General features: G+C 45.3%; 1 protein-coding gene across 5 annotated transcripts; it reads left to right on the top strand.

Moving 5' to 3' along the window:
* On the top strand, nucleotides 1-25,864 carry PRR14 (proline rich 14). 5 transcript variants are annotated; one of them, XM_072597567.1, is made up of 12 exons: nucleotides 1-72; nucleotides 2,636-2,694; nucleotides 20,828-21,023; nucleotides 21,656-21,774; nucleotides 21,868-22,081; nucleotides 22,626-22,669; nucleotides 23,163-23,269; nucleotides 23,586-24,189; nucleotides 24,329-24,398; nucleotides 24,493-24,584; nucleotides 25,100-25,171; nucleotides 25,472-25,864. In XM_072597567.1, exons 2-12 carry the CDS (start codon nucleotides 2,675-2,677, stop codon nucleotides 25,719-25,721), a joined length of 1,788 nt encoding a protein of 595 aa, XP_072453668.1. In that variant the 5' UTR covers nucleotides 1-72; nucleotides 2,636-2,674; the 3' UTR covers nucleotides 25,722-25,864. The 5 variants fall into 5 exon arrangements, with proteins under 5 accessions (XP_072453668.1, XP_072453664.1, XP_072453665.1 ...); XM_072597563.1 differs by lacking the exons at nucleotides 1-72; nucleotides 2,636-2,694 and adding exons at nucleotides 18,860-19,476; nucleotides 20,464-20,547; XM_072597565.1 differs by lacking the exons at nucleotides 1-72; nucleotides 2,636-2,694 and adding exons at nucleotides 19,536-19,624; nucleotides 20,464-20,547.
* Nucleotides 25,865-26,380: the final 516 nt, after the last annotated feature.

Here is a 26,380-nt window from a genome sequence, read left to right as displayed (position 1 = left end):
AGGACGCACCTCCAGAAGGAAGTGGGACTTCAGGTGAGCGTTGAAGAAGGCTTGAAAGTCCAAAAGGCAGAGGTGAGGAATCAGTTTATTCCTGTCACAGGGGACACCTGTGCAAAGTCATAGAGATGGATTACTGTAGGGAACAGCAAAGAAGAAAGTCATTTTTTCTGGACCTTGGAATGCACGAAGGGGAATGACATAAAACCAGTCGGGACAGTGAGGCTGGAGACAAAAAATGATCTTTCTTCTAGAGTCAGTAGGGTGACATTGAAGCTTTTTGAGAACAAAATGGCACAGTCTGACTTGCAGTTTAGGAATATCACTTTGGAGGCTGTGGGAAGGATAGATTAGAAAAGAGGAAGACTGGAGTCAGGGAGTCCAATTAGGAGGCTATGGCAGTAATTCAGGTGAGAGGTCATAAGGATCTGTGCAGGAGATTTTGTAGAGGTGAGATGGGAAAGACTTGGCAATCCATTGGGTATGCAGAGGGGGGGAGGATGACTGAAAAGATGGTGTCCTTCACAGAAATAGGAAATTTTGGAAGTGGGGTGGGTTTTAGGGGGAAAGATGAATTCTGTTTTGGACGTGTATGTTTGAGAAGTCTACGGGGACATTCAGCTCAAACTGATTAGTGATTCAGAGGCAGCCCCTATCTATTTTGTAATGTTGCCTCTGCAGAGTAAACAAAGTAACTTGTTTTTAGAACAGCATGGTTTTTCTTTTCTGCAAAGAATAGAAAACTGCAGATTTGGGAGGAGTTGCTTGTGGTTATTTTTAACGTAAGGGAAATGTCCAGCTACAGCAGGGCAATTAAAAAGAGAATTGCCTTCTTTATAAGAAACATTCCAAAAGATGACAGAGAAGGAAACAAGAAAGACGTTATGGAGAGAGAGCATGGACAGCAGTTCATGGGGGAAGTGCCCAACTTCAACACTTCCAGCGACCATTCCACTTACTCACAGAACTCCAGCCTTCATCCGCCAATTAGCTTGTTATCTTGGTAGGACTTGGACATTAAATGATGATGGTTTATGTTCGAAACACACTTGACATTAATAAGGTATCAAGGAAAATTTATTACCGCAGAGTTCAGAGGAATTGGACACTTTGGCCAAAGCAGCATTCTCCATTAGGTCACCATCCTTTCTACATGTCTCTTATGTAACTCCTCCCCTTAGTGTGATTCCCCCTCCCAAACATGCTCTAAAATAGGACCCATGATCAGAAAATGGAGGGATAATTTTATGTGAGGTGTGTCTGTTTATCTGCATGAGGTTCATTAAGCAAATGCAGTGAAGACAAGCCTTCTCCAGGTAACTTCAGGTCATTTTTCTTGACTAGTTCCAGCTAGCTGTAGATTTGGTCCCTTTATCAAAAACTGTAATTTTCTGAAGGCCACTGTCTGTCTTTTGATTGGTTGAGTCCACCTGCAGTCTGCTGGCCTTCATATTATCTGACTTACTCTCAATGACTTCACCAATTAACAATAACTTACTGTGGAAACAACTTTTGCTGTCTCTCACAGTTCATTTCCCTTTTTGTGACTTTGACTTAGGCTGGGGGGATGTTTGGAATCATTTCACCCTTTGTGTGCTGAGAGAAATGTCAGAGAAATGTCAGAGAAGAGGGTGGGTGGGGAGGAGTTTGTAGGTGCCAGCTTTTCAGAGTGCCCTTCGATTTCTACTTTGCTAGCTTTGGTGTCATTTAATCCTTTCAGGTCATACCAAATTATTCTATGACATTTATATAGTCCCTTAAAGCCCAAAAAGCAATTTCTATCCATTAGCTCTCTGGAGCCTTACAGCTACTCAAAGCATCATTCCTATTTTATAAATTAAATGAGAGAATATTTGTGAAGTACTTAACATGGTGCCTGGCATGTAGTAGGTGTATGTAAATGTTTATTCCCTTCCCTTCAGAGATGAGAAAATTGAGACTGACAGGTTAAGTAAACTAACTGAAAACTGAATTCATTCTCAACCAAAACCCTGATACTATGTGTATGGTGGAAGTGATGGAGATCTGGATGCTGGAGGTTTTGAGTGTAAGGAATGACAGCAGGACAGCAGCACCTCTTTTTTACACTCTTTTATCTCTTTTCCACATCTATTCCAATCTGTCTTATCAGCTCCCATCTGGACTTAACCCCTAACTGGTCTACCTGACCTTTTGTCTCTGCTCCAGTCCCTCTTTAATCACCCTGACCGAGATAAACTTACAGAAATTCCATTTTGAAGCCTTCCCCTTATATTACCCTGCACAGAAACCTTAATGGCTTTCCCTTGCCTACCGAAGGAAATCTAAAAGCCTTAGCCTGGCATTCAAGGTCCTTCAGCCCCTACCTTTCCATTTTTATTTCTCACTATACTCTTAAAGGAGCCTTTTATCCCCAGCCAACCTGGTCTCAATTCATGGCATAATAGATGTAGAGCTAGAAAGGCACTCAGAGGCATTTGGTCCACCTGTCTCGTTTTCACATGAGGAAAGGAGGAGGACAGGCCACACAGGATTTAGGGTTAGAGGCAAGATTTGAACCAAGTCCTCTGATTCCTGTAGTCAAGGTCCCCTAAACAGCACACACTTTCTTACGTCCGTTGAGGTGTTTTCCTCATCTCTCTTCTTTTTACTTATTCAGGTCCTTCCCATTCTTCCAAGAGCAGTTCATTGCAGTTGGATGACGCCTTCCCATCACACGTAAGTCCACAGTAATGACTCCTTTCTCTGAAGTAAGGGTTTATTTTTCCATAGGCAATTAAGCACAGAATTGCTTTCTGAAATTCCTTATTTAGTTATTGCATTGTTTTCACCTTCCACATATTTGTGACCTAACGAGTGTAAGATCCATGAATGGATCATATGATCAACGATCACATCTTTTACTTCTTCCTATCCAACTTTCATCCTTACTAATTTGTAACAATAACTTACATTTAAGTAGTACTTCACGCTTACAGCATTTAGTAGACTCTCTGTCAATGTTTGTTGATTCTGATTTCAATTTTAGACTGTTACTGAGTAATGCATCATAATACAGTAGTCACTGCATTAAGCCCCCAAATGAAAGGCTACTTGGTTGAAGCCAGGACACTTTATTTGGCTTCTTCTTCATGGGTTTAAGCAACTTGAATTTTTGTACACACATGCACATACAGTCAGAGACATGATGGGTCTCAAGGCCTCAATGCCTCCCCTTCAGAGTCTGGCTCTGCACCTCACTCCCTTGACAGTTTTCCTCCTGTCTTTTCAGTCAAGGTCATCCACATTCATGGATGCTGTCTGGGTAGCACTTAAAAGCCTATGGGGGATCTGAGTCAAAAAACCTTGGCCCCAGTCCTGCTGACAAAGGCCCAACAGGATTCTTTTGGGCAGTTTGATAGATCTGTTGGTGTTAGGCTAAGGATGAACTGTCCAAAAAAGCGCTTTTCACATTCAGGGTAGGGATATGGCCATTCCCTGGTATGAGGGTGCTGGTGGATAGCCAGGGACTCACTCTGCTGAAAGTGGTGCCCACAGTCAGGGCAATGGACGGTTTCTCCCCAGTGTGGAGAAGCTGGTGTCCAGTGAGGTTCTCTTGATGACAGAATCAAACCCCACACTGTGCACAAGCACATGGGTGATTCCCAGAGTGAACATGCCAGTAGTGATCAGGATGCCTGGATTCTAAATGTGTGCAGTCAGACACAGGCATTAGGACACACTCCAGAATGCCTTCACCAGTGGCTGATCAACTGAGCAGAATTGGTAAAGCAGCACCCACAGTCAGGACAGGGGTCAGGACGTTTATGATTGTGAGTATGCTGGTGGAGTGCTACGATTGAGGGTTTTCAGAATGTCCAGCCACAGTCTGAGCAGGTGGCAATGCCCCAGTGTCCTTCTGGAGACACGGCCAGAGCCATGGCAGCTCCATGGGCCTGTCAGGTTTCACTTCCTTCTGCTTGGTTTGAAGATCTGGAGATGGCTTCCTCAGGGAAGCTCCAGATCCTTCTCCCTTTCTGTTCTTTTTCTTATTTCTGGCTCCTACAGGAAGATAAGGAAAAGATAAATACGGCCCATTTTATCCCGTTAAGTCTCTTCCTGCACTAGTGGGAGAACAGCCATTCCCTTTGTAATAGCAGGAATGGCTGGGGACACATTCAGTGTTTTGGTTTTGTTTTTTATATATTGAGAACAGCAGAGTGGAAAGAAATTTCAAACCTCTACAGCAGATACAGAGTTGGGGAATAAGGCGAGCAGACTGGGTTTTCTGCTGGCTGCAAGGACACAGAGGGTACCCTAACCTTGGGGCATCTTCTTCTTTGGCAAGGCCAGATCTCACCCAACCAATCACAAGTACTTCTTAGGCACTTCTGATGTTAAGAGGTAAAACTGGGACTGTCTCCAGTGACCTGAGGGAAAATCAAGAGAACATCTCCTTTTAAAAACTAATCTACACACCTATGGGGACAGTTTGGGGATTCACTGGAGCCCTGAGAAATACAGCCGAACAGGCTGCGAAAGCCACCGACCTTGCCTTTTTTGCAAACATTTCATCAGATATTTTGAAAAGGAAGGGTCTGGCAGGGAGACTATACATGTAGCTGGAGAATTTTTTTTTAAATTGGCAACTAACACTGTGCTCTGCTTAGTTAGAAGGCTAAGGTTCTGACAGGTGGATTGAGTTGAAGATCTTCTAGTGCTGGACCTAGGACTCCAACCTAGGTCTCTAACTCCAAGTTTGGTGTTCATTGCACTGTACCACAGTGTCTCCATCATCCCTGTCACTAGAGCAGCTTTTTATGATGATTCTTTTTGTTGCTGTTTGCTCATTCTTCTTGCTTACTTCCTGACTGTACCTCACTTTAAGTGTTAGAGTACCTGAAAAGGCCTTAGCCTAAAAGGCCAAGGTCTCCCAGTGCATTCTGATGAACATCTGGTCACTGGATACAGAGGGCTCAGGAGGAAAAAGTGAAGCTGGTGACCTTGCACAGCCCTCCCTCACTCAAAACAAAGTCAAGTGCAAGTCATGTCATCATGTCTGTGATGTCATGGTCCTCTTCAAAAATGAAGGATGAACACACAATCAGTGTCTCAAAAATCTGACATGAAAGAAAATGGAAGTCCCTGTTTCAAAGCAAAACCTGAAATGCTGGTATTTTTACTGAGAAAATGGGAATCTCTTCATAGAGTAAAAGGAAACCACTTCCAGTGCTAGTATAGTATGAGAAAGGTGAAGGGAATAAGGAAATGGAATTGTGCTTTAAAATTATAAGCTTTTTTGGGGGGAAGGAGAAATTGGCAGAGAGGTTTTCAGTTGAGGTTATCAGGGAGCTAACTATATAGTTTGTCAACGTTATGGGCTAGATGGAATACTGCTGTGCTATAAAAATGGTGAGTTGGTTGATTTTAGAAAAAACATGGAAAGACTTGTATGAAATAATGGAGAGTGAAATAAACAGCAAGAGAATGTTGTACACAGTAATGGCAATGTTTTAAGAACAACTATAAACAACGAAGTCATTCTGAGTATCAGGAATACTCAGAAAAGCAGTGCAGCTTTGAAAACAATGTCTAGTATTTATTACATAGTTTTTCAAAAAAAAGTAAACAGTATGAAATGGAAAAAAAAAACTGTGGGCTGGGTAGGCTTCTGTGGCCCAGCTGGGAACTCAGCCCCATTTGTAATAACATGTTCAAAGGCTGTTGAGAGCTCCAAAAAGTACATTTATAAATGAAATTTTAAGTAGAGAAATATCAAAAGAATGAGCCAGACAGCATGTCTGGAGCGGGGCATGTTGTTCTTGTGCCAACAGAAGAGAATAAAAGAAAAAAAGAATTTAAGGTGCGGAGAGGTAGGAAAGCAATGGTTTGATAACATGATTTAGAATAATTTTACTAATTTGTTTTGGTGGTTTGGGGAGAGGGTTGGGGGATAAGCAAAAACGTGGAATCTAGAAAGCCGTCGGGACTGGTGAGAACATCTGAGGATAAGCTTTTTTTAAAAAACTCTATCTGTATTTTAAGATTATACCAATCAATCAGATGATCAGTCAATAAAAATTTATTGTGTACTTTTTATGTGTTAGGAATTGTGATAAGCTCTGGGGATACAAAGAAAGGCAAAAGCAGTTGCTGGCCTTGATCGATTTTTCCAGGGGGTGGGGAGGAGAGTTGGGAAGTGGGGGGAAGGAGGGTATAGGAGAGAGGTTCCCTTAGCACCCCCCCATTTTAAAAATGTTTTTTAAAAATTTATTTTGTTAAGTATTTCCCAATTACATGTAAATTCTTTTAAACATTCATTTAAAAAAAAAATTGAGTTCCAAACTCCCTCCCACCCTTCTCCCATCCATCATAAGGCAAGCAATATGATATGGATTATACATGTGAAGTCATGCAAAACATATTTACACGTTAGCTTCACTGCTAAAGAACACACACAGACAAAACAAGAAAAATAAAGAAAACAAAAAAGTATGCTTCAATCTGCACTTAGAGTTCATCAGTTCTCTCTGAAGGTGGATACCATTTCTCATCATGGGTCCTTTGGAATTGCCTTGGATCACTGTCTTGATCAGAGTAGCTAAGTCTTTCACAGCTGATCATCCTTACAATATTATTGTTACTGCGGATAATGTTCTCCTGGTTCTACTCACTTCACTATGCATCAGTTCTTGTAAGTCTTGCCAGGTTTTTCTGAAGCCATCCCGCTTGTCATTTCTTATAGCACAATAGTATTCCATCATAATCATATACCACAATTTGTTCAGCCATTCCTTAACTGATGAAAATTCTCTTAATTTCCCATTCTCTGCTGTTATAAAGAGCTGTTATAAATATTTTTGTACAAATAGATCCTTTCCCCTATTTTTTTGATCTCTCTGGATTACAGACCTAGTAGTAGTATTTCTGGGTCAAAGGTGATAGTTTTATAGCCCTTTGAGCATAGTTCCAAATTGTTCTCCAGAATGGCTGGACCACTTCACAACTCTACCAAAAGTGCATTAGTGTCCCAATTTTCCACATCCTCTCCCACATCATTTTCCTTTTATGTCATGTTAGCCAGTCTGACAGGTGTGAGGTGGTATGTCAGAGTTGTTTTAATTTGAATTTCTCTACTATATGGTGATTTAAAGCATTTTTCCATGTGACTATTGATAGCTTTGTTTTCTTCTAAAAACTGTCTTGTTTGTATCTTTGACCATATCTCAGCTCAGGATATTTTTAATAAATTTGGCTATATATTTGAGAAATGAGGCCTTTATCAGAGAAATGTATTGTAAATCCCCCCCCCCCAGTTTATTGTTTTCCTTCGAATAATGGCTGCATTAGTTCTGTTCGTGCAAAAAAATTTTTAATTTTATGTGATCAAAATTATCCATTTTAATTCCTGTGATGTTCTTTATCTCTTGTTTGGTCATAAATTCTTTCCATATCCAGAGATCTGACAGGTACATTTTTTCATGTTCACCTAATTTATTTATACCACCCTTTTACTGTCTAAATCATTTACCAGTTTTGACATTATTCTGGCATATGGTGTGAGATGTTGACTTATGCCTACTTTCTGCCAAACTGCTTTCCAATTTTTCCCATCAATTTTTGTCAAGTGGTGAGTTCTTACCCTAAAAGCTTGGATCACTGGGTTTATCAAACACTAGGGTTACAGTGATCATTTGCTACTGTCTATTTTGTACCTAGTCAATTCCACTGACCTATCATTCTATTTCTTTTTTTTAATAATTATTTTATTTGTTCTCAGTGTTCTATAATCACTTCCATATATCTTAGACTGTTTTTCCCTCCCTCCCTGAGATAGTGTACACATATATTCCTATTAAATACAATTTCACCATAGTCATGTTGAACAGAAGAATTAAAATGAATAGGAGAAACCATAAAACAAAACAAAACATAACACAAAAGAAAATGGTCTGCTTCATTCTGCAGTCCAATTCCATAGTTCTTTCTCTGCATGTGGAAGGCGTTTTGCCTCAAAAGTCCATTGGGAATTTTTTAGGTCCTTGCATTGCTTTGAAGGACTAAGTCTACCAGAAAAATTCCTTGCACTGTGGTTGTTGATGTATCACTCTATTTCTTAGCCAATAACATATTATTTTGATGATTGCTGCTTTGTAATATACTTTGAAATCTGGTACTGTTAGGTCATCTTCCCTCACACTCTTTTTCATCGATTCTCCTTATATTCTTGACCTTTTTTCCTTCTATATTAATTCTGCCATTATTCTTTTCTAGCTCTATAAAATAATTTTTTGGAAGTTTAGTACGGCACTGAATAAGTACATTAACTTAGGCAGAACTGTCATTGTTATTATATTGATTTGGCTTGCTCAGGAGCAATTAATATTTCTCCAACTGTTTAAATATGTCTTTATTTGTGTGAAAAGTGTTTTGCAGCTATGTTCATATAGTCCCTGAGATTGTCTTGGCTAGTAGACACTTCAGTATTTTATACTACTGTCTGTGGTTATTTTAAATGGAATTTCTCTTTCTCTTCCTGTTGGGTTCTGTTTGTAGCACATAGAAATGCTATTTTATATCCTACAACTTTGCTGAAGTTGTGATTGTTTCAACTAGTTTTTTAGTTGATTCTCTAAGTTACCATCTTATCATCTGCAAAAAGTGAGTTTTGTTTCCTTATTGCCTATTTTTATTCCTCCAATTTATTTTTATTTTATTACTATAGCTAGCATTTCTAATATGATAGTAAATAATAGTGGTGGAGGATGAACCTTTAAAAAACCCTATAAATCTCTATTTTGTACCACTTGGCTTGTTGAAAAATATGTTAAATTTAATACTAACAGTACCTGTGTATATCCCTTTCTGCTCTCTTCTATTTTAAAAAGATTTCATTGATGCTCTTTTCTTTCTTTTTTATATCATTCCTAATCTATAATTCTCTACCCTTAACCCCTCCATAAAAGCCTTCCTTTCTAAAAATAAGTATAATCAAGCAAAACAATTTCACACATTAGTAGTGTCAGAAAACATCCCATTCTATACCTACGTTCCACCGCCTCTTTGCCAAGAAGTAGCACTCAGCCAAGAAAGGAGAAACTGAGAGTGAAATTGAGGCTTTGAAGACACCAGTCTGATTTGGTGGAAAGGACTCAATTTGAATCCCAGCTGTCACTTATTAGCAGTGTGATCTCAGGCCAGTCACTTCACTTCCCTGGGTCAAAGTTTCCTAATCTGTAAAATGAGACAGCTGGACTAGATGGCTTATAAGGTTCCTCCAACTCTACACCTGGGATCATATACATAGAGGTGTGGAAGGAATGAGAAAAAGGGCCAGGTAAAAGTATCCTTTGTTTATTAGCTTCAGGAATGTGTGTGTCTGTGTCTGTGTGTTTTAAACTCAGCTTTGACACTTAGCTTGGTGCTGGGGAGCTGCAGAATTTTCTGGAGAGTTCATGAGAAACAAGTTAAAAAATGAAACATCAGCAAATTCTGGAGCAACAAACAAGGGAATCAAGGTAGTAAAGATTCACAGTAGTACTTATGGAGAATAGGGGGTTAATAAACGTGTGTTAGAAATAGATGAAGATAACAGTTTGAGGCAAGTGAAAAATCAGAAAGGCAGCAATAGCTGTTAAAAACACTTTCTATGGCAGTGGATGGAGTGGTTTACACATAATGGCAATCTCTAACTGCTTGAAGGGCTGTCACATAAAAGGAGGAGTACACTTAGTCCGACTGAACTCAAAGGACAGAATTAGGAGGAGTAGTTTGAAGTTGCAGAAGGACAAGACTTAAACTCAATGTAAGGAAAACCTCCAAACAATGAGAGTAATCTGAGAATGGGAAGGACTACCGTAGGATGTAATTAAGTGCCCTATCAGAACTGGAGGTCTCCAAGTACAAGACGGACGATAACAGGTGAGAGACGTTGAAGAAGGGATTACTGTTCCAACATGGATCTGACTAGGGCATTGCTGAGAAAATGTGACAAGGCCTTTGGGCACCTGGGGCAAGGTCTTAGAATTCTGGGGTTTTTTTAGAGAATGGAGAAGAGTAGAGCCAGCATGGTAGTATTAGGAAGCAGTGGGGTAGCCTCTCCTCCACAAATTCATCCAAACTTGGGAACTCTGATCAACACAATAACCAACCACAATTCCTGAGGACTCTTGAAGAAACATGCCGCCTACTTCCTGACAGAAGTGACGGACTCAGAGCACAGAATGACATTCTTTTTTAGACATGTCTTTTTTAGACACGAGAAATTTTGTTTTGCTTAACTATATATGTTTGTCAGAGAGGTCTTGTTTTTCTTGCTTTCTCAGTGGGGAGAAGGGAAAGAAAGTGGAAGAGAGAGAAGGCTGATCTTTGTTTGAAAATAAAATTTAAATTAAAAAACCAAATAATTGTTTATTTGAGCTTTTACTGTCACATGTGTTATTTAAATTAGCACAAGTCCCTGTAAGCCATAAAGAGGGGTTTTTATGTGTTTTTCATATTATCTGGTTTTATTAGATATTAAAATTATAAAAATATTTTAAAGCATCTCCTGTGTCTTTTCCTCATCCTTGCCCATATCAGTTCACACACCTGCCTACCATCCTCATGTCCTGGCTATAATGATTTAATGATATAATGCAGTGACATCCATAGGTGGCAAGCAACTTATGTGGAAACCTAGGGTAGTGGGAGAGACAGCTAAGGACTACATCATCTCTTACATCTGTAGGGAGGGGGCTTTAATAGAAGCCACAGAGGAGGTTGGTTGTCTTGAGGAAAGGACTTTTTCTGGGGAGATGATCCAGGAGTAGCTTTAAAGATCAGATCTTTAAAGGGTAAGGGGACCAAAAAAAAAAATCTTCCAATGAGGTCTAGCTCAGAAGAGCTCTCAAAGAACTGAACCTAGGAGTTCAAATGTGATACTGTCTCCTTACCTCCAGGTTCTTGGATAATTCCGTTTCTCTTCAGATTCCTGGGCTCCTAGGCCACACCTCTCTGTTTCTTTTTCCATCCAGGAGATGAGGGCAGGTTTAGGATCTGGAAATCCTGGGGGAACAGAAAATATGTAGGCACCTTTAACTTCTAAGATCAGAACTTGATGGAAGCTTAAATCCCCATACTGACATGAGGCAGTACCCTCACATTTCCTTCCCAGAGTCCTCTGCTTCCTCCCCTCCACAGACAAAAATGCCTCTCTTCTTTAGTTTTGGGTCAGAAGCATGGAAAATGTCATTCATTTATAAAGCAGTAAAGCTAGAAGGGATATTATAGGAAGAAACTAACAACCAGATTGGGGGAAAAACTCTATGGTAATACTAGCAGTTGTCAATTATATAGTGCTTTGAGATTTATAAAGCAGCTCATATGCATGTTGAACATCTGAGGGGGAAGGTGGGTGGCACAGTGGAAAGAATGCTGGACTTGGAGTTAAGAAGATCTGAGTTCAAATCTTGCCTTAGACACTTACTAGCTATGTGGCTCTCGGCAAGTCATTTAAGCTTTTGGCCTCAGTTTTCTCATTTGGAAAATGAAGAAAATAATAGCACCTATCCTATATGATGTGAGGAAATAAATAAGCACCTTAGTGGAACAGTGGATAGAGTGCTTGGCCTGAAGTCAGAAAGACCTCATGAAGAGTTGGACATGACTGAGCAACAACAAAGCCAAATTGCTAGTTATTACTGCTAACATGTAATAGCAGCTAGCAGTTATGTAGCACTTCAACATTTGCAAAATGCTTGACAAATATTATCTCATTTTATCTTCAAAACACTGAGTACTATCTTAAATGGGTATTATCTTAATTTTCCAGATGATTTTTCAGATGAAGCTGAGGCTTGTTTGGAACTCAAGGTCCATTTAATTCCAAGTCTAGTACTTTTCCCTCTACAAATAAAACTAATAAGTGACAGAACATGGGTTGGAACCAAAGCTTCTTGAACTCCCAAGCTATATTCTATAACTCAGACTCGTCTCTAGTTCTGACATCTCACTGAGTTGTACTGATGCTCTATCCTAGGCCCCTCAAGGTGGGTTACCAGTCACTCACTCCTGTCAAGTTCCTACAGAAGGATGGAGAACCACAGTACAGGAGCATAGAAGGGAGGAAATGGGGAGAGGGATAGCACAGAAATGTGTAGTCATGTGGATAGATGTATTTAACATAGGCTTCTGAGGAAAAGTAAGGAGGAGCTGTCCAGCATTGAATTAAAAAAGGTGATTCATTTCACCAAGAAGCATCAGAACAGTGAAAGATCTAAAAAAAGGTTCAACTCAGGAAAGCTGAAGAAGTCCAAGCATGTCCAGAATGAAGGAAGATCAGGGGATTTTTCTGGGCAGAGTCTAAGAGACACAGGCAAATGGGGTTTTAGGTGGCTTTAAGAAAAACAGCTTTAATCTGAATATGCTGCAAAGCAATAATGTGTGTGGAAAAGTTCTGGGTATAGACATGAGCAGAGTTCGGTTTGGATTCTAGCTCCAACTCTTACTTACAGTTGTGTCCCTGGACAATTCACTTGCCTGAACTTCAATTTCCTCATCTGTAAAATGGGGATAATACTTGCTCTCACAGGGTGTGAGGAAAATGTTTTGTGAACCTAGTAGCCCAATACAAATGAAAAATCAGTATTAATAACAATAAACTTCATGAATGTCTTCTTTCACTGCCTGCATGTGTCATGGAGGTGATCCTATATTCCTGAAGGTTTGAAAAAACTCATTTCTCACATCAAGAAGGGATGGATTCCTGAAGTAAAGAAGTATTGTTCTTAACACTGATCTGATGGAAAAATTAATCAAAGTAAAGGCCTACCCATAAGTACTAAGATCTTAATTTTCTATCTCACCTAAGATGTGGAAAGACAAGAGTTTGACTTCCAGGCTGAAAAAAGAGTACATGTGTAGAGTAAGGGGTTAGCATTGGCTGCTTTGTGTCAAAGACCATTTGGGACCTGGGGTACAAACAGGAGGATCTTCTGAACATGGGAAGGCTCTACAGGGAGGGCTAGAGCCCAGGAGGGCTGGGGCAGAAAAGACCTTTTCTTTACCTATGGCACCATCTGTTCCAGCTCAAAGGCCTTACATACCCAGGGCACCTCAGTGCCAGTAGATCTGCATGACTTCCTTATAGAGTTCTCTCTGTGTGGGGTGCAGCCATCCCAACTCTTCTGGCCACATGGGTGAAGCCCACGCCCACTGCCCTCAGTCTGGCCTCGCAACCTCCCTTCCAGGGGAGAGGAGGGTGAGATCAGAAGATCCAGCTGTCCCTGTCCCAGTCATGCCCATTCTTGAGCCCTGCAGGTATCCAGTGGTCCTGTCACTGTCCCGAGGAATAGTGTGAAGTAGAACTAGACTTTTGGAAGGTGGGTGACTCTAGGACATTAGCAGGTCAGGAACAGCAGGGATGCTTCCTGGTGATGGACTGGACATGACACAGAGGGGTGCTTTCTGACTTCACTTCCAAAGGGACACAGATCATCTGGACCACCCTGTCTTGAGTGGATCTTTTACCTTTGCCCTTCAGAGACTTGATACCCCTGTCTAGGCTCCCAGACATTCAGAGAGCTTCAACCTACCAACTCCCTCCTTGCCAATTCTTCTGGCAACATCCCCTCCCCTCTTCCCTTGCTATCCCTTTAAAAGGAGAGTGTCTCCCCAGATTTGAAAGGAGAGAGGGTGAAAGGAGAGTGTATGAAGAAACTCAAGACTAGGGAAGGGGCCCCCTCCAAATCCTTACTACCTAGTGAATACATTATTAAAGGCCTTTATTCTACCCTCACTCTGACCTAATCTCAAACCCATCAGGAGCCATCCCTCATGCTTTTAGCTAGGAGACTCTAGGGCCCATCCTTAGAACATATAGGTCTTAAATTTTTAGCATAAAAAAGTATGACTAGGTAGAATACACGATGCATAGAATGCTGTCCCTTCTCATCTGTGTCTTTCTGGAACCCCCAGCTCCCTTCAAAACTCAGCTCAATGGTCTTTACTGTTCAAAAGGATTTCTCTTGACTCTCCTCCAGTTTTTACTGCATCCTGCCCACACCATTTATTTTGCATACATTCTATGTCCTAAGGTCCAATCACCAGACCACCAATACCATGAACCATGAGGTGTCCAGCTAGCAGACTTAGACCAATAAATTATAAGTAATGGTGAACTTAACTGAATAATTACATTTTTGTAGCCTGCACACATAATTTCTGATCTTGTGGCCGACCAACGAAAATCTGGTGCTCCTTTTCTCTGGAGGGAGGAGAGGAAAAACAGGATGGGAAGGAAGGAAAGTTGAGGACAGATAGGAGTGAGGCAATAGATATGGACCTGAGTTGGATGAAAGGCAGACAGGAAGAAGAGTAGGGATGCAGTTGTTCTCACCCACCTGGATGTTTGGAGTTGGCACAGAAACTCATAGACTGTCCAGCTCCCTCTTGGTCTCTTAAGGTATCAAGACACAAGGATTTTTTGTCCTCAAATCCTCATCTGGCTATGGGCCTTGTCAGTCCTTTCTCAATGCTCATGACCAAGAAGGTCAACCCTCCTCCTGAAAGATCTCTGGTAGTGCTGGAGGCCAAGGAAGAAGTCTAAGTCACCTTGGACAGAGGGAGATGAAACAGTCCTGCCTAGGTGACCAGTCCCTTTGCCTCCCAACACTAGGACAATGGGTCCATCAGTTTGCTTCCACAGCTGACTTCTGACTTCTGTGAAGAGCTTCTCTAACTGGGGCAGGGGTTGCACCCTGCTGTGTGGCTAAACAACATTGCTGGTTGTAATAGGACTGTCATTCAAACCATATGCAGGTATATGGGTATTCTCCAGAACAGATGGGATGGTGGTGGAACAGTATAAAAAGCTCCTGAAACAGTGGCTGAGGGTCCCAGGGAAGTTGTTTTTGCTCTTGTGAGCCTAGTGGTGCTGAGTCCCACCATAGCTGGCCTTCCCCGCTGAGGTCTCCTCCATGTCCTTGATGTAACGGCTAAATTCTCAGAGGGCTTCTCTCAAATTCTATCTGTTTGGGCTTCTCATTCCTGCTTCTGGATTCTGTGGAGAAACAAGGAATCCAGAACTTGAACATTCCATTCTACAATGACTACTGGTTCTGTGGGAAGAAGGAATAGCTGGTGATGAAATAAATACTTTATCCACCTCCAAAATACAGAGAAACAAACTAGGGATCTCTAACACAGGATTTAATGACTGACCAGTCTCCCAATCCTCTGCAAGTGGTATGGAGTCAACAACCTGTTGTCAGAAAGAGCAATATCAGTCAGACTCAGACATACGGCCTCCCTCCCTAGTAGAGCTGTTTCCTACCTAAAAGGGAAGTTAGATTCTACCTTTTCTTACAGGTTCCGAGGGACTCTACAGAGCATCCTGTAGAACCCAGTTCAAGGAGAAAAGTGTCTGTAGTAAGGGAAGCTGGTGATTCTCTTCCTATATATCATAATTTACAAAGTGTCTCTGGGATTCCCCTACATTTTTATTGTTTCCTTAGTCTGGACAGACTTGCACTCTTTATAGACTGACTAAATGTCTCTTTACCCATCTCAGTCTTCTCAGACAATTCACTTCTCGAGTTTCCATGCTCTATTTAAAACTTTTCCCTTCCTCTCAATATCTTGCACTTAGGCTTCAGCCCAGTTTCTCTCATTCTAACCTGATGAGGGCCTGACAATGCTGTAGGTAGGAGAACTTTCATGTGGCTATGAGCCTAAGATCAACAGGAAGCTTTAATACTTTCCCAACATCTGATGCTAGTGGGCTAGTCACCCTCTTCCTATACCCATAAGTAATCTTTCGAAGGCTTCTCTCTTCTCACAAACACCCTAAATATAGCTTCTGACCCACAAAGTCTTTCCTTCTACATAGCCCCTTTCCCAAAGATCCTGAGTTTGGAAGAGGAAATGAATGCAAACAGTCATTAACTAGCACACCCCCATGCTATCCTTATAGAGTCCTCTGCACCAGGTACTGTCATCCCTCTTCCTCTGTGTGGACATGAAGATGGGTGGTAAATCTGAGACTGTGTATGGCTGCTTACCTTGGAAAATATTCTAGCGTGAGCTTAGTGAGCAGGGCTGGCTGAAACCTTTGCCACAGACGGGGCAGCAGAATGGCTTCTCCCCAGTGTGGCTGCAGCTATGCTTTGCCAGTATGGAACACTGGGAACAACATTTCCCACATATAGCACAGCCATCGGAACTTGTGGGGACTTGGGGAAGTCAGGGCCCTGTGTGTTGTGAATGGTTACATTTCTGGCTAAAAGAAGGCTGAGAGTCCAAGTCTGAAAGTTTAGCTTTAAAAAGGGTATAGTATAGCAGAGGCTTTGAAATTAGAGTGCAGAGCTTGGGAAGGAGATCAGGGTTGATACCATGGTGGGTGCCAGGTGATGGGTAACATGTTGGTTGGTGGTAGTGGAATGGTAACCCACATTGGGCACAGGCTGGTGGTGGATTAGCATGGAGGAGCTAGTGAAGCAGAGGCCATGGCCAAGACAAGGATAGGGTTGTTCACTTGTGTGATTGTGATGGTGCTTGGTTAGAACTGAAGGTTTAGGCAAAGATTTGCCACAATCAGGGCAGATGGCAGGACCAAGCTTTAGTGAGAAGGGCCAGATGAAATGCTATGGCTTTAGAGCCCTGGCAGGATACAATGACCATTTTCCTCAAAGGTATCTCCTTAGGATCCTCAAAACAGCTCTTCTTAGCCCCTACTGGTTAGTTCTTTGAAATGGCCTATTCTGGAAGCAAAAGAATTTTCCTTCCCTTAGAGGTAGTGGAAATGGCTTCTAAAAATTCAGGAATCCCTTGTCTATACTATAAGGATTAAAGGTGATGCCTGAGCTTCTTCCCTCCCCTTTCTTGCCCTGCGCCATGCTGGAATGAGGGTCTGTTTCCAGGGAACCTAAAGAATATGATTATTTACTATATAAGTATATTCAGTGCCCTCCTCAAAGAAAAGGGGGAGGTGGAATTTGACCTTGTAAAACCGGAGAAATTGCTTTCCTTTCCACTGGGACTAGGATCTTCAGATGATAGAATTATCACTCAGAGTACCGTTGAGATGGAATAGAAAGTCTAGAGACCCTAAGGATGAAGTACCGGACAATCTTATTTTAAAGCCTTTAACCTACAAGATCCCTGTGCAGAAAGATTTTGGGGACTTATTGGGGGTCTAAGAGCTTTAGGTGGCCAGAGAATATAATATGCGCCTGACTGCTGTCTCTTCACAAAAAGACAACTCAACTTTTAGAATCCAGGTTCCAGGTAAATTGAGCTTCACTCTAGACTAGTTACCTAAAAATCTAAAGAAAACAGTTTATCACATGGACTGAAAATTACTTCAGATTCCTTTAATACCTTTCCCACTATTCCAGAATAAGAGAATTTAACGATTTAAAAGTGGTTTTGTGGAAACTGTCAGTCAGAAACAGTAATAAGTTTATCTAGTTAAAAGGGTCAGGCATAGCACAAAAAACAACTCAAAGTACAGAAACATATGAAGGAACAAGAGGAACACATTTACTGGAACATGGCCCAAAGGACTCGAAAAATCTTCTGGGAGTCTTTGGGCAATGTGTATTGAAATAGTTCCCAAGGGAATGGAGAGGCAGATATGTACAAGAGAGGGCTGGGTGAAGCGTTAGAAGTCCTGGGCACAAATGTGGCACATTAAGTTCCTCATTTGTAAAGCAGATACATCTGTACTACCAACCTTACAGATATGTTATAAGGGTCGAGAGATGTTGTCTATATAAACACGCTTAGAAAAAGCTAAGGCACTTACACAAATGCCAGCGAGGACCCGAATCTAGGATTCGTACAACATAGACACACAATTCCATCTCTGTACGAGAAGGTCCATCTGAATTCCAGGTTGGGGCTTTCAGTGTTAAGAGGAACATTTTGAGGAGAGGTGTGACTACGCGATTCGGTTCTTCTAGGAGGGGCTGCTAAGCTCAGGCCAGAGGGTACCTGGGCTTGTGCCCTGGAGACCTGTGACACGGTGGCTGGCAGTCAGAGTCACTGAACCAGCGTGGAGGCTGGAGCGGACAACCCTAGCAGCTGGGAGGCCGCGGTGAGAATCTGGAAAGAGGCGCCCAGCGAGGAGACAGCCGAAGGAAAGGGTTGGCAGGGGCTTCCCGGGCAGGCCCCCTCGGGCGCTGGGCCCGACCCTTCGCCCCTCCGGCTAGACCTGGCCCTCCCAGCCGGCCTCCAGGCAGGTTTACAGGCTGGAACCCCCGGGGACACGAGAGGCTTCTCCACGGACGGTTCCGCCTCCGATCCGAAGGCCGAGAGGTTCTTACCGCGAACCCGCCCGAGCGGGGGAGCTCTCCAGCCCGAGGTCGAGAAGGGCCCGCGCCCCCTCCTCCCAACCCCCCTGAACCTGGACTCCCCAGCTCAGAAACACGTCCTGACACTTGGACTGCATCGCTGGCCTTCGTTTCCTCCGCGACCCTGCGTGTTTATTTCACGCGTTTAAAACACTTTTCTGAGCCGGGTCCAAAGACGCCAAGGAGGCGGAGAGCCCCGGCTTCCCTTCCCCCCACATCCGACCTCTCTCCGCCTGCCCCCGCGCCCCGCGCCCCGCGCCCCTCACCCAGCGCGCCCAGGCGGCCGCAGGTCTCCCGCATGGTGGCGTCCCTGTCCACGCAGCCGGCCCCACTCCTCCGAGGAGAAGGTCCCGAGGCTCCTCGCTCCCGGCCCGGGATCGCGCGTGGACAGCCTCAGACCCTCCTGCGGCCGCCAGCCTGCCCGCGCTCCCCAGGGTAACAACACACAGTCCGCGCCCCGCGCCCGCGCCCACGCCCGCGCCCACGCCCACGCCCACTCATCCCAGCTGGCGCCTGCGCGATCTTCTCCCTGGAACACCTTCCACTCCTTAAACTGAGGCCCCGCCCGTTAAAGGCCCCGCCCACTTCCAGGAGCTACGCTCTCTGGAGCTCCAGCCTCTTTCTTCGGGCCCATTCGGGTGTCCCAGACTCCGAAGCCGAGGGCCTAGGGAAGCCCCGCCCTCTCCGGCGAGGAGAGAAGCCGAGGGGACCGGAAGTGGCTGCTTGTGGGGCTCTTCTAGGACTCAGGGAGTTAAAGCCGCTCGGTGGTGCTAACTCAATGGCTGTTGGGACGTGGGGGCCACTGAACCGGAAGATTGCCCTAGACTGTTTGCCTCTGCCCTAGCTTCGCCAGCTTTATCCCCACCCCCGAGGAAGCTTTTTTAACAGCTTCTCTCTACTGCTCCCTTGGAAGATGACGCCACTTCGGCCTCTCTGGCCCTCATAGCACTTTCCTCTTTGCCCTCAAGCACGATGGCGAAGGTTTTGGCTTCTTGCCCGTAGGGAAGATGGCCGCAGCGGCGGCTTCACGCCCTTTTTTACCACCCCGGAAGACTGTACCCGGCGATTGGGCGGCGCCCGTCTGCCCAGAGAAGAAGGTGTACGGCGGTTGGGCCGGGTCAGGAAGGGCAGGTTTTAAAGGAGCCGGAGGTGGGAACAGTCCGAGAACCGGGATCTGCGGGAGGCGGCGGTGAGCGGCTGGCGGAGGGATGGGCGAAGGGGAGGGAAACGGGGCGGGGAGAGAAAGAGAAAGAGAGCGAGAGCGAGCGAACGAACGGCGGGGAGGGATGAAGGGAGGGAAGCAGACCCATGCTCTCCCCCGCGGGGAAGAGAACCCGGTGGGTTATTGATCCAGGGTGGGCGGGACGTTCTCAGGCTTGACACCGGATCCCGAGGGATCTTCAGAGGGAGATCCCTCGGGAGATCTGGCAGGAGGGGATTTCTGGCCACATCTGGTGGAAGGATCTCCAGGTTGGGTGTTAGGGGAGGGCGTTTATTCGTCCGGGGGTTTCGGATTTAGAGATAAGAGACTGAAGGACTGATCGTGCAGGGATCTGGCTGGGCTGAAAGTCCGCTCGTGGGACCTGGTGGGAGAACTTGAAACGCTTGGGAGGGTGAAAGCTTTTGGATCGGTCTCAGGGGAGGAAAGTCACCGAGGGAAGCTATTGCAAAGAATCTCCTCCTCCCATTGCCATGAAGGAAGCTTTCGAGGGCTCCTAGTAGAAGCTGCAGGGTCAGAGGCACAAACTTATGGTACAAAGACGTAAAGGATTCGATGGAGAGGAGGATTTTTCTAAGACAGATGGTTGGTTGGGCTCCCCAGGGACGCGATGGGAGAGAGAAAGGACTGTTGGGAGAATCATTGAGACTCTAGAAAAAGATCTATGTAAGGGTCCAAGCAGTTGTGAAAGGGTAATTCTTCACTGGGCTTGAGGAAACCGGTAAATCTTTTAAAGGTTTCCAGGGAGGAAGAGATTCTAGGGGATTTTCTGAGAAATCAGTGGGATGTAATTTGTAATGGACTCCTTCAAGAAATGGGTATTAACAGTATTCTGGGAGTGAAGGGGACTCTCCAGGAAAGATTAAAGGTATTCTTTTATGCCTAGCAAAGAGGGTGCCATGTTGGGGACAGCCCTAGAAGATGGGCTGACCCTTACTCCCCTCCCCCCTACCCCAGGCTGCAGCCAGGGGTTAAACCTGGGACCCTTCAGGGACTCCCTGAAGCTATCGCTATCCCTATGGACTTGCCCCAAGATTCCAGGTGAGAGCGTGGCCCCTGGCCTCCCTCTAGATCTTATTCATCCTTCTTCCTCAGGGAAGAGCCCTGTAGGGTAGTGGGATCCTGGGGGTGGTAGTACTGGGGCATTATGGGATATATTTACTTCCTGACCTATCAGTACTTTTACCAGGCAAAGGGTATATGAATGGAGCTAATCAAGCACTCCTCTGGGGGAGTCATACACACACACACACACACACACCTCTTCCTCTTTTCTCCCCCACCCTTCTTTTCTCCCCCCCCCCCCCCCCCCCCCCCGCAGTCAGCCTTCCCTTAACCGGGAACCATTGGTTAGAGCACCATGGGGAGCAAGAACTCGAAAGCGGCCAAGGCTGCAGGAGCAGCAGCTTGGAGAACCCAGACTGAGCCCAAGGGTGGCAGGGACTCCATCACCCCTGGAGAAGGCTTCTCAGCGGGTCCTCACAGTGGTGCTAGAGGATGTCATTGCCACCAGAATGGTGAGTCCCCTAAGAGGGAAGGGCCTAGATCCTGCCCCACCCCCACTATCAGTTTCAGTACTTAGCATGTTTAGGAGCGGCTAGGTGGCACAGTGGACAGAGCACCTGCCTTGGAGACAGGAGGACCTAAATCAAATCTAGCCTCTAGTAAGACACTTACTAGCTGGGTGACCCTGCGCAAATCTTAACCTGGATTGCCTCCCCCCCAAATTACTTAGCATGTTTGCTTGGCATGAAGTATTTCTAGAAATAACTTCTTGGAAAAAACTACGTGGTAATGCCAGTGATGGTTCCAAGGGTGCTGCTGTGCATATCCAGGGTTGTTTATTCTGTACTGGAAGTGTCTGCAACCTATGCAAGGAGTTAGCTGATCAGGCGGCACTGTAAAAGTGTGCTTCCCCTTGGTCTGTTTCTTTTCTTTTATTCTCCTCTTGTTTATCCTTATATATTTATCCTTCCATGCTGACCTCTGAAATTGGTATCATCATCCTTTGTTTACTCATGTCCACAAAATGTCCACAAAAGCCAGTCTCCACTAGTGCATCTGGACTAATTTCTGTCAGTGCCCTTGACGTCCACCTGGCTATTTTCCTTTTGACACTTTCCTTTTCTTCCCACTAACTTTTTTCTAGTCCCAAGAGATGCTTCCTGAAGTGTCCTCACCTACACCACGACGGAGTAGTCGATTAGAATCCAGTCGCTCCCAGCCTTCTCTCTCTCCACTCCAGTCCTCCTGGAGCCCCCAGTCAAGGTGAGTGGGGCCACTGAAAGGTATGGAATCTGAGGTCAAGAAAATCAATCTAGATTTACCTGACTCTTTTTCCTTCTGTCCCTTCCCTTCTAGACCTCCTGACTGGTCTACTTTGTGCCGGGAGCCACTGACTCGAGCTCCAAAGCGTATGGGAATCCAGAGGAGGAGGCCACTGCAACTGGGAACATCCAGGCGGGGAGCTGAGGAGAACCCTTCACAGCAAGACAAGCCCTCCCAGCCATCCTTGCTTGTGATGCTGGAGGACATTAAGAATCCTAGGTCTCCAGTGAAGGCCCAGGAGCTGCTGGTGAGGATCCTAAGAGAGAAATCAAGAGTAGAAGACAGGGACACCAGGGTATTAAATCAGTCAAGTCTGTTTCAAGCTCTTCTTTGTGGTTAGCCCTGTGACAGGTGTTCTGGGGAATATGGAAGAAACATATGAAATGGAGTTTTCCTCCAGCTGATTACACTTTAAAACTAATAGTACAAACTAGAACAGCTTAATTGCTAAATTGTTTGTTCCTGCCTGTAAAGTCACAGCAACTCAGGAAAGGATGAGATCAATGTGAACTAGGGTATTTGGGGTAAGTTTCATGGAGGAGTTGGGGCTTGACCTTGGTCTTGAAGGATGAATAGGTTTAAATAAGCTGAAAAGAGAATGGAGGATTTTCCAGGTAGGAGAAACAGCATGAATGAAGAAACAGGGAGGGGAGGTTAGGAATAAGGGAGAATTGGTGTCAGTAACCTGAAGTTCTAGGAAGGTAGCAGGCAATGATTAAGTGTTAATGGAGGCCAAAGGGGTCTCCCTGTGTGGCTCCCCTCCCTGTGAGTTCTGTTCCGCTTATCCCCAGGGCTTCAACAATGAGACTGAAGACCCAGGGATCTCAGCATGCAGGTGAGGGGCCTGGGTCAGCTGGGACTAAGAAGTCAGCCAGGCATTTTCCCACTGACCTGCAACATTTTCTGGGGAGGCAACTCCAGTGGCAGAATGCCCTGGAAATTTGGCTTTAAGCAGGGGGAGTGGTTTGGTTTTAGTGTGGCAGGGGGACAGGAACTGCTTACTGTGGCTTTTAGCATCTGTCTCCTTTCTGAGGGGTTACAGCCTAAAGTGGGGTTCCCTTCCTGAGTTCCCTTTTCCCTTCATGCCTCTTCTTAATGTCCCCTGAAACCCAATGTTGTGGATTAAGGGAAGGCATCATTTGGGATTCTCTTTCTCCTTCTTCCCGACCCCCAACCTGGTGACCCTTCCAGGAAGAGATGCAGTTTCTGGAGAGAGAGAGACAGGCTTTGACTGGACGACTTGGTGTAGCTGGGGATTTCATCCAGCATGGCTTTATTCCTCTCCCTCCACCCAAAACCAATACTGTCTGCCCCTCTCTTTCTCCTAGAGTTGATCATATGACAGCTATTCACCAATCAATGCCTTCCTCCATGGACTTGGATTCAGTGTTTCGGCAGGCCTCTCCTGTGGACCATGCTGAATGCATTTTGCCAGGTAGGTGGGGCACTGAACCCCCTAGCCTATCCTTCTGGAGGGCTGGTAAAGGCTGAAAGGTGGTAGTATTGGGTTTTATGCCATATACATCTTGGCTCTTGAAGGGGGTAAGTAAAGTCTCTAAACATAGGAGAAGACTGTTCAATGAAAATGTCAAGAAAAGTAGCTTAAAGGTACCTTAGAGGTGGAGCTTAGCTTTCTAGGTTGGGGCTATTTTCCTTAATGGGTAAGTCTATTCAGAGGGATAGCTCTTGGTCAGGAACCCATATTAGTCTTTTTTCCCCCTTCACCTTCCTTTTCTCTTTCTCCTATACAGGCTCAGAGCCAGAGACCCCGTCTCCCCCACCCTCCAGCCTCTTGCGGCCACGCCTGAGCCCTTGGGGCCTGGCACCACTCTTCCGCTCTGTCCGCTCTAAGCTGGAGAGCTTTGCTGACATCTTCCTCACCCCAACCAAAACCCCTCAGGCCCCACCCACAAGCCCCACATCACCAGCCTCACCCATGAAGCTGGAGCTGAAGATTGCCATCTCGGAAGCCCCTGAGTCTGGGCGAGTCCGGGTAGAGGAGGGGGAGGGGCCTGTAAGCCCTCGACCCCCCATCCGTCAGTGGAGGGCCCAGGACCCTGGCCTCCCTGCTGCCCCAAGGCCTCCTTTGGGTCGAAGCCACTCCTGCCCGGACCTGGGGCCCCCTGGGGAAGAGGGATGTGCATGGTCCGCCTTCCCTCCACATCCAAATAGGCCTCGACCTAGAAGGCACACGGTTGGGGGTGGGGAGCTGGCTCGGGCCCCACCACCTTCCCGGCCTTGCCTTCGAAAAGAGGTTTTTCCCTTGGGAGGGTCAGGTGCACCCCCAAACATTGTCACCACCTGCTCTCCTGCTGCTTCTGCTTCCTCCTCTTTCTCGGACCTGCCAGAATCCAGGTAATCCACCATCTAACTACAGTATCCTGACAGTTCTCTCTTCTCTGGATTCTTGTTTATTCTCTCCCCGCTTCCTGGGGGCAGGATAGAGGTGGAAGAGAAATGATGCTTTTATATACCTGACTTCTTTTTTTTCTAGGGTTTGCTCCCCACAAGGGGAGGGGCAACAACGCCCAGAGGACATGGTGCTGTCAGACTCTGAGACCAAGGTAGAACCCTTGGAGGGAGGGACTGGGGGAGGTTTTGAACTAAGGGCCCGGGGTAGAACTCATGACCTGTCCCTTCCCTTCTTCCTGCTGGCAGGCTGTGGGAAAGGTCTCCTGCTTTCGGATCCGCAGGACACCATCCAGGACTCAGCCCAACCTCACTCCAATGGGGCTGCCTCGGCCAATCAGGTGAGAGGCTCTGTCAGCTCCACACCCACTGCCCTTATATAGAGTTACTATATGATTTTACTGTGCTGTGGGTGTGGCCTCTTTTCACTGTGGGAAGAACTAATACTACAGCATTCTCAATTTGAGTTAATTTTTCACTTATTTTCTTGCTAGGACAATGGAAAAACTGAATTATACTAGGCCTGTTTTTTATTTCTGAGGCCCTGAAATTATGTTTGGCTCTCCAGTGTATCCTGCCAAAGGGAGTTACTATTTTTTTTTTTGGTTAGGAACTCTCCAATAACAAAAATAAAAAAGTATTTAACAATGACTTTTAAGATTAGGGAGAGGAAATAATCTGTATTAATATCACTGTTGAGTGATATTAATGTCACTTTTAATGGATCTGTGACCTAAGGATTCCAGTTTTTAAATCATTTGCAAACATTAATGTCTGTAAACATTAATATCTTTAGTAATTTTGTCAGGAGTTAGGTTGAGTGGATTTTTTGCTTCCTGCCTTTTTTGACCCACAGATTGAATAAGAAGGAGTTCAGCCTTGAGGAAATTTACACCAACAAGAATTATCGGTCCCCTACAGCCAAGCGGTGAGTGAACTAGAGGAGTTGGGGAAAGAGCATAATGTTTAAGGCATAGATGATGGGACGGTAGCAACGTGGAGAGGGCATGAGTGGGTATCAAAAAGGCTAGACAGAAGGTAACTAACATTGTGGAAAGCACAGATTTGAGTCCTGCCTTCTGCCACTTATTAGCAGGATGGTCTTAGGCTCTCAGGCTCAGTTTTCTCACCTGTAAAATAAGGTCATTGGCCTAGTTGGTCTCTAAGGCCCGTTCCAAGTCTGATGTTGTGATTCTGGAGAACGCTGACTTGCCCCTGGGTGTTCTAGGTCCTTTGAGACTATCTTTGAAGAGCCACGAGAGCGGAATGGAACCCTGATCTTCACAAGTTCTCGAAAGCTTCGAAGAGCAGTGGAATTCCGAGACTGCAGCCTCCCTCGGCATCGAAGGCCTTCCAGGGCAGTTCGCCCTGCCCCAGGCCGAGCCCCTACCCCTGACCTTGGACCTTTGCTGCAGCAGCGGCTGGAGGAACTAGATGCCCTGCTGTTGCAAGAGGAAGAGGAGCCAGGCAAGGGTTAGGAGCTTTAGCTTTTACGTCCAGGAGCTTGTCCGTCCAGTTTTGGAAAGTGGGCCCTGACCTTGGGAGGCGGGGTCCTGGAGAGGGGTGTTCAGTCAGAAGACTGTTTTTCTCCCTAACGTTAGTAAAGTTTTTCACACGGTTATTTTGTCCCTTTGTGATTCCCCACCCCTCAGATCCTAGTTTCTTTAGAGCTGGGCAGTCCTTGAAAAGTTGCCTAGTCCGGCCAGCCCCCCTCATTTTACAGAGGAGGGACTGAGGCCAAGGGACGTTCAGTGACAGTTACACAGGTACTTTGAGGCCAAGCCTGGGATTTGAACTCGGGGGAGGACATTCTGGTGAAGAGAACGATGTGACGAAGTAATCAGAGACCTGGAATTGAGAAAGTGTGAGATGCTTGAAGACCGTTTGAGTGGCTGGTCGTGGGCCAAGTTTCCAGCAGATGTGTTTACTGGAAGTGACCACCCTTCTTCTCCCAGGAAAGTCGCCTTAGTCAGGAGCGTCTCCAGGGGGTGTCTGGAGGCCGAATTAAAGGGCGCCTTGATGTAGCACTTGATAGGACTGACAGAATACTCAGCCCCCGTCTACAGAAAGGGGCCGGGGCTCCGCGGGCTTCCCCGCCGCCGTAGCCCGGGAGGGTCTCCGCCTCATTTCGCAGAAG

The sequence above is a fragment of the Notamacropus eugenii genome, chromosome 3 (assembly GCF_028372415.1).
Source record: "Notamacropus eugenii isolate mMacEug1 chromosome 3, mMacEug1.pri_v2, whole genome shotgun sequence".
Classification (NCBI taxonomy): Eukaryota; Metazoa; Chordata; class Mammalia; order Diprotodontia; family Macropodidae; genus Notamacropus; species Notamacropus eugenii.
The sequence above is the reverse complement of the archived record's forward strand: the minus strand, read 5'-3'. Positions and strand labels throughout refer to the sequence as shown.

Excerpts from the sequence above, each read along its gene's own strand:
- PRR14 (XM_072597563.1), top strand. The coding sequence starts at position 19,295 with ATGGCCGCAGCGGCGGCTTCACGCCCTTTTTTACCACCCCGGAAGACT. Across the intron at positions 19,477-20,463 it reads GGGATCTGCGGGAGGCGGCG|GCTGCAGCCAGGGGTTAAAC; the intron begins GTGAGCGGCTGG and ends CCCCTACCCCAG. Across the intron at positions 24,190-24,328 it reads TCGGACCTGCCAGAATCCAG|GGTTTGCTCCCCACAAGGGG; the intron begins GTAATCCACCAT and ends TTTTTTTTCTAG.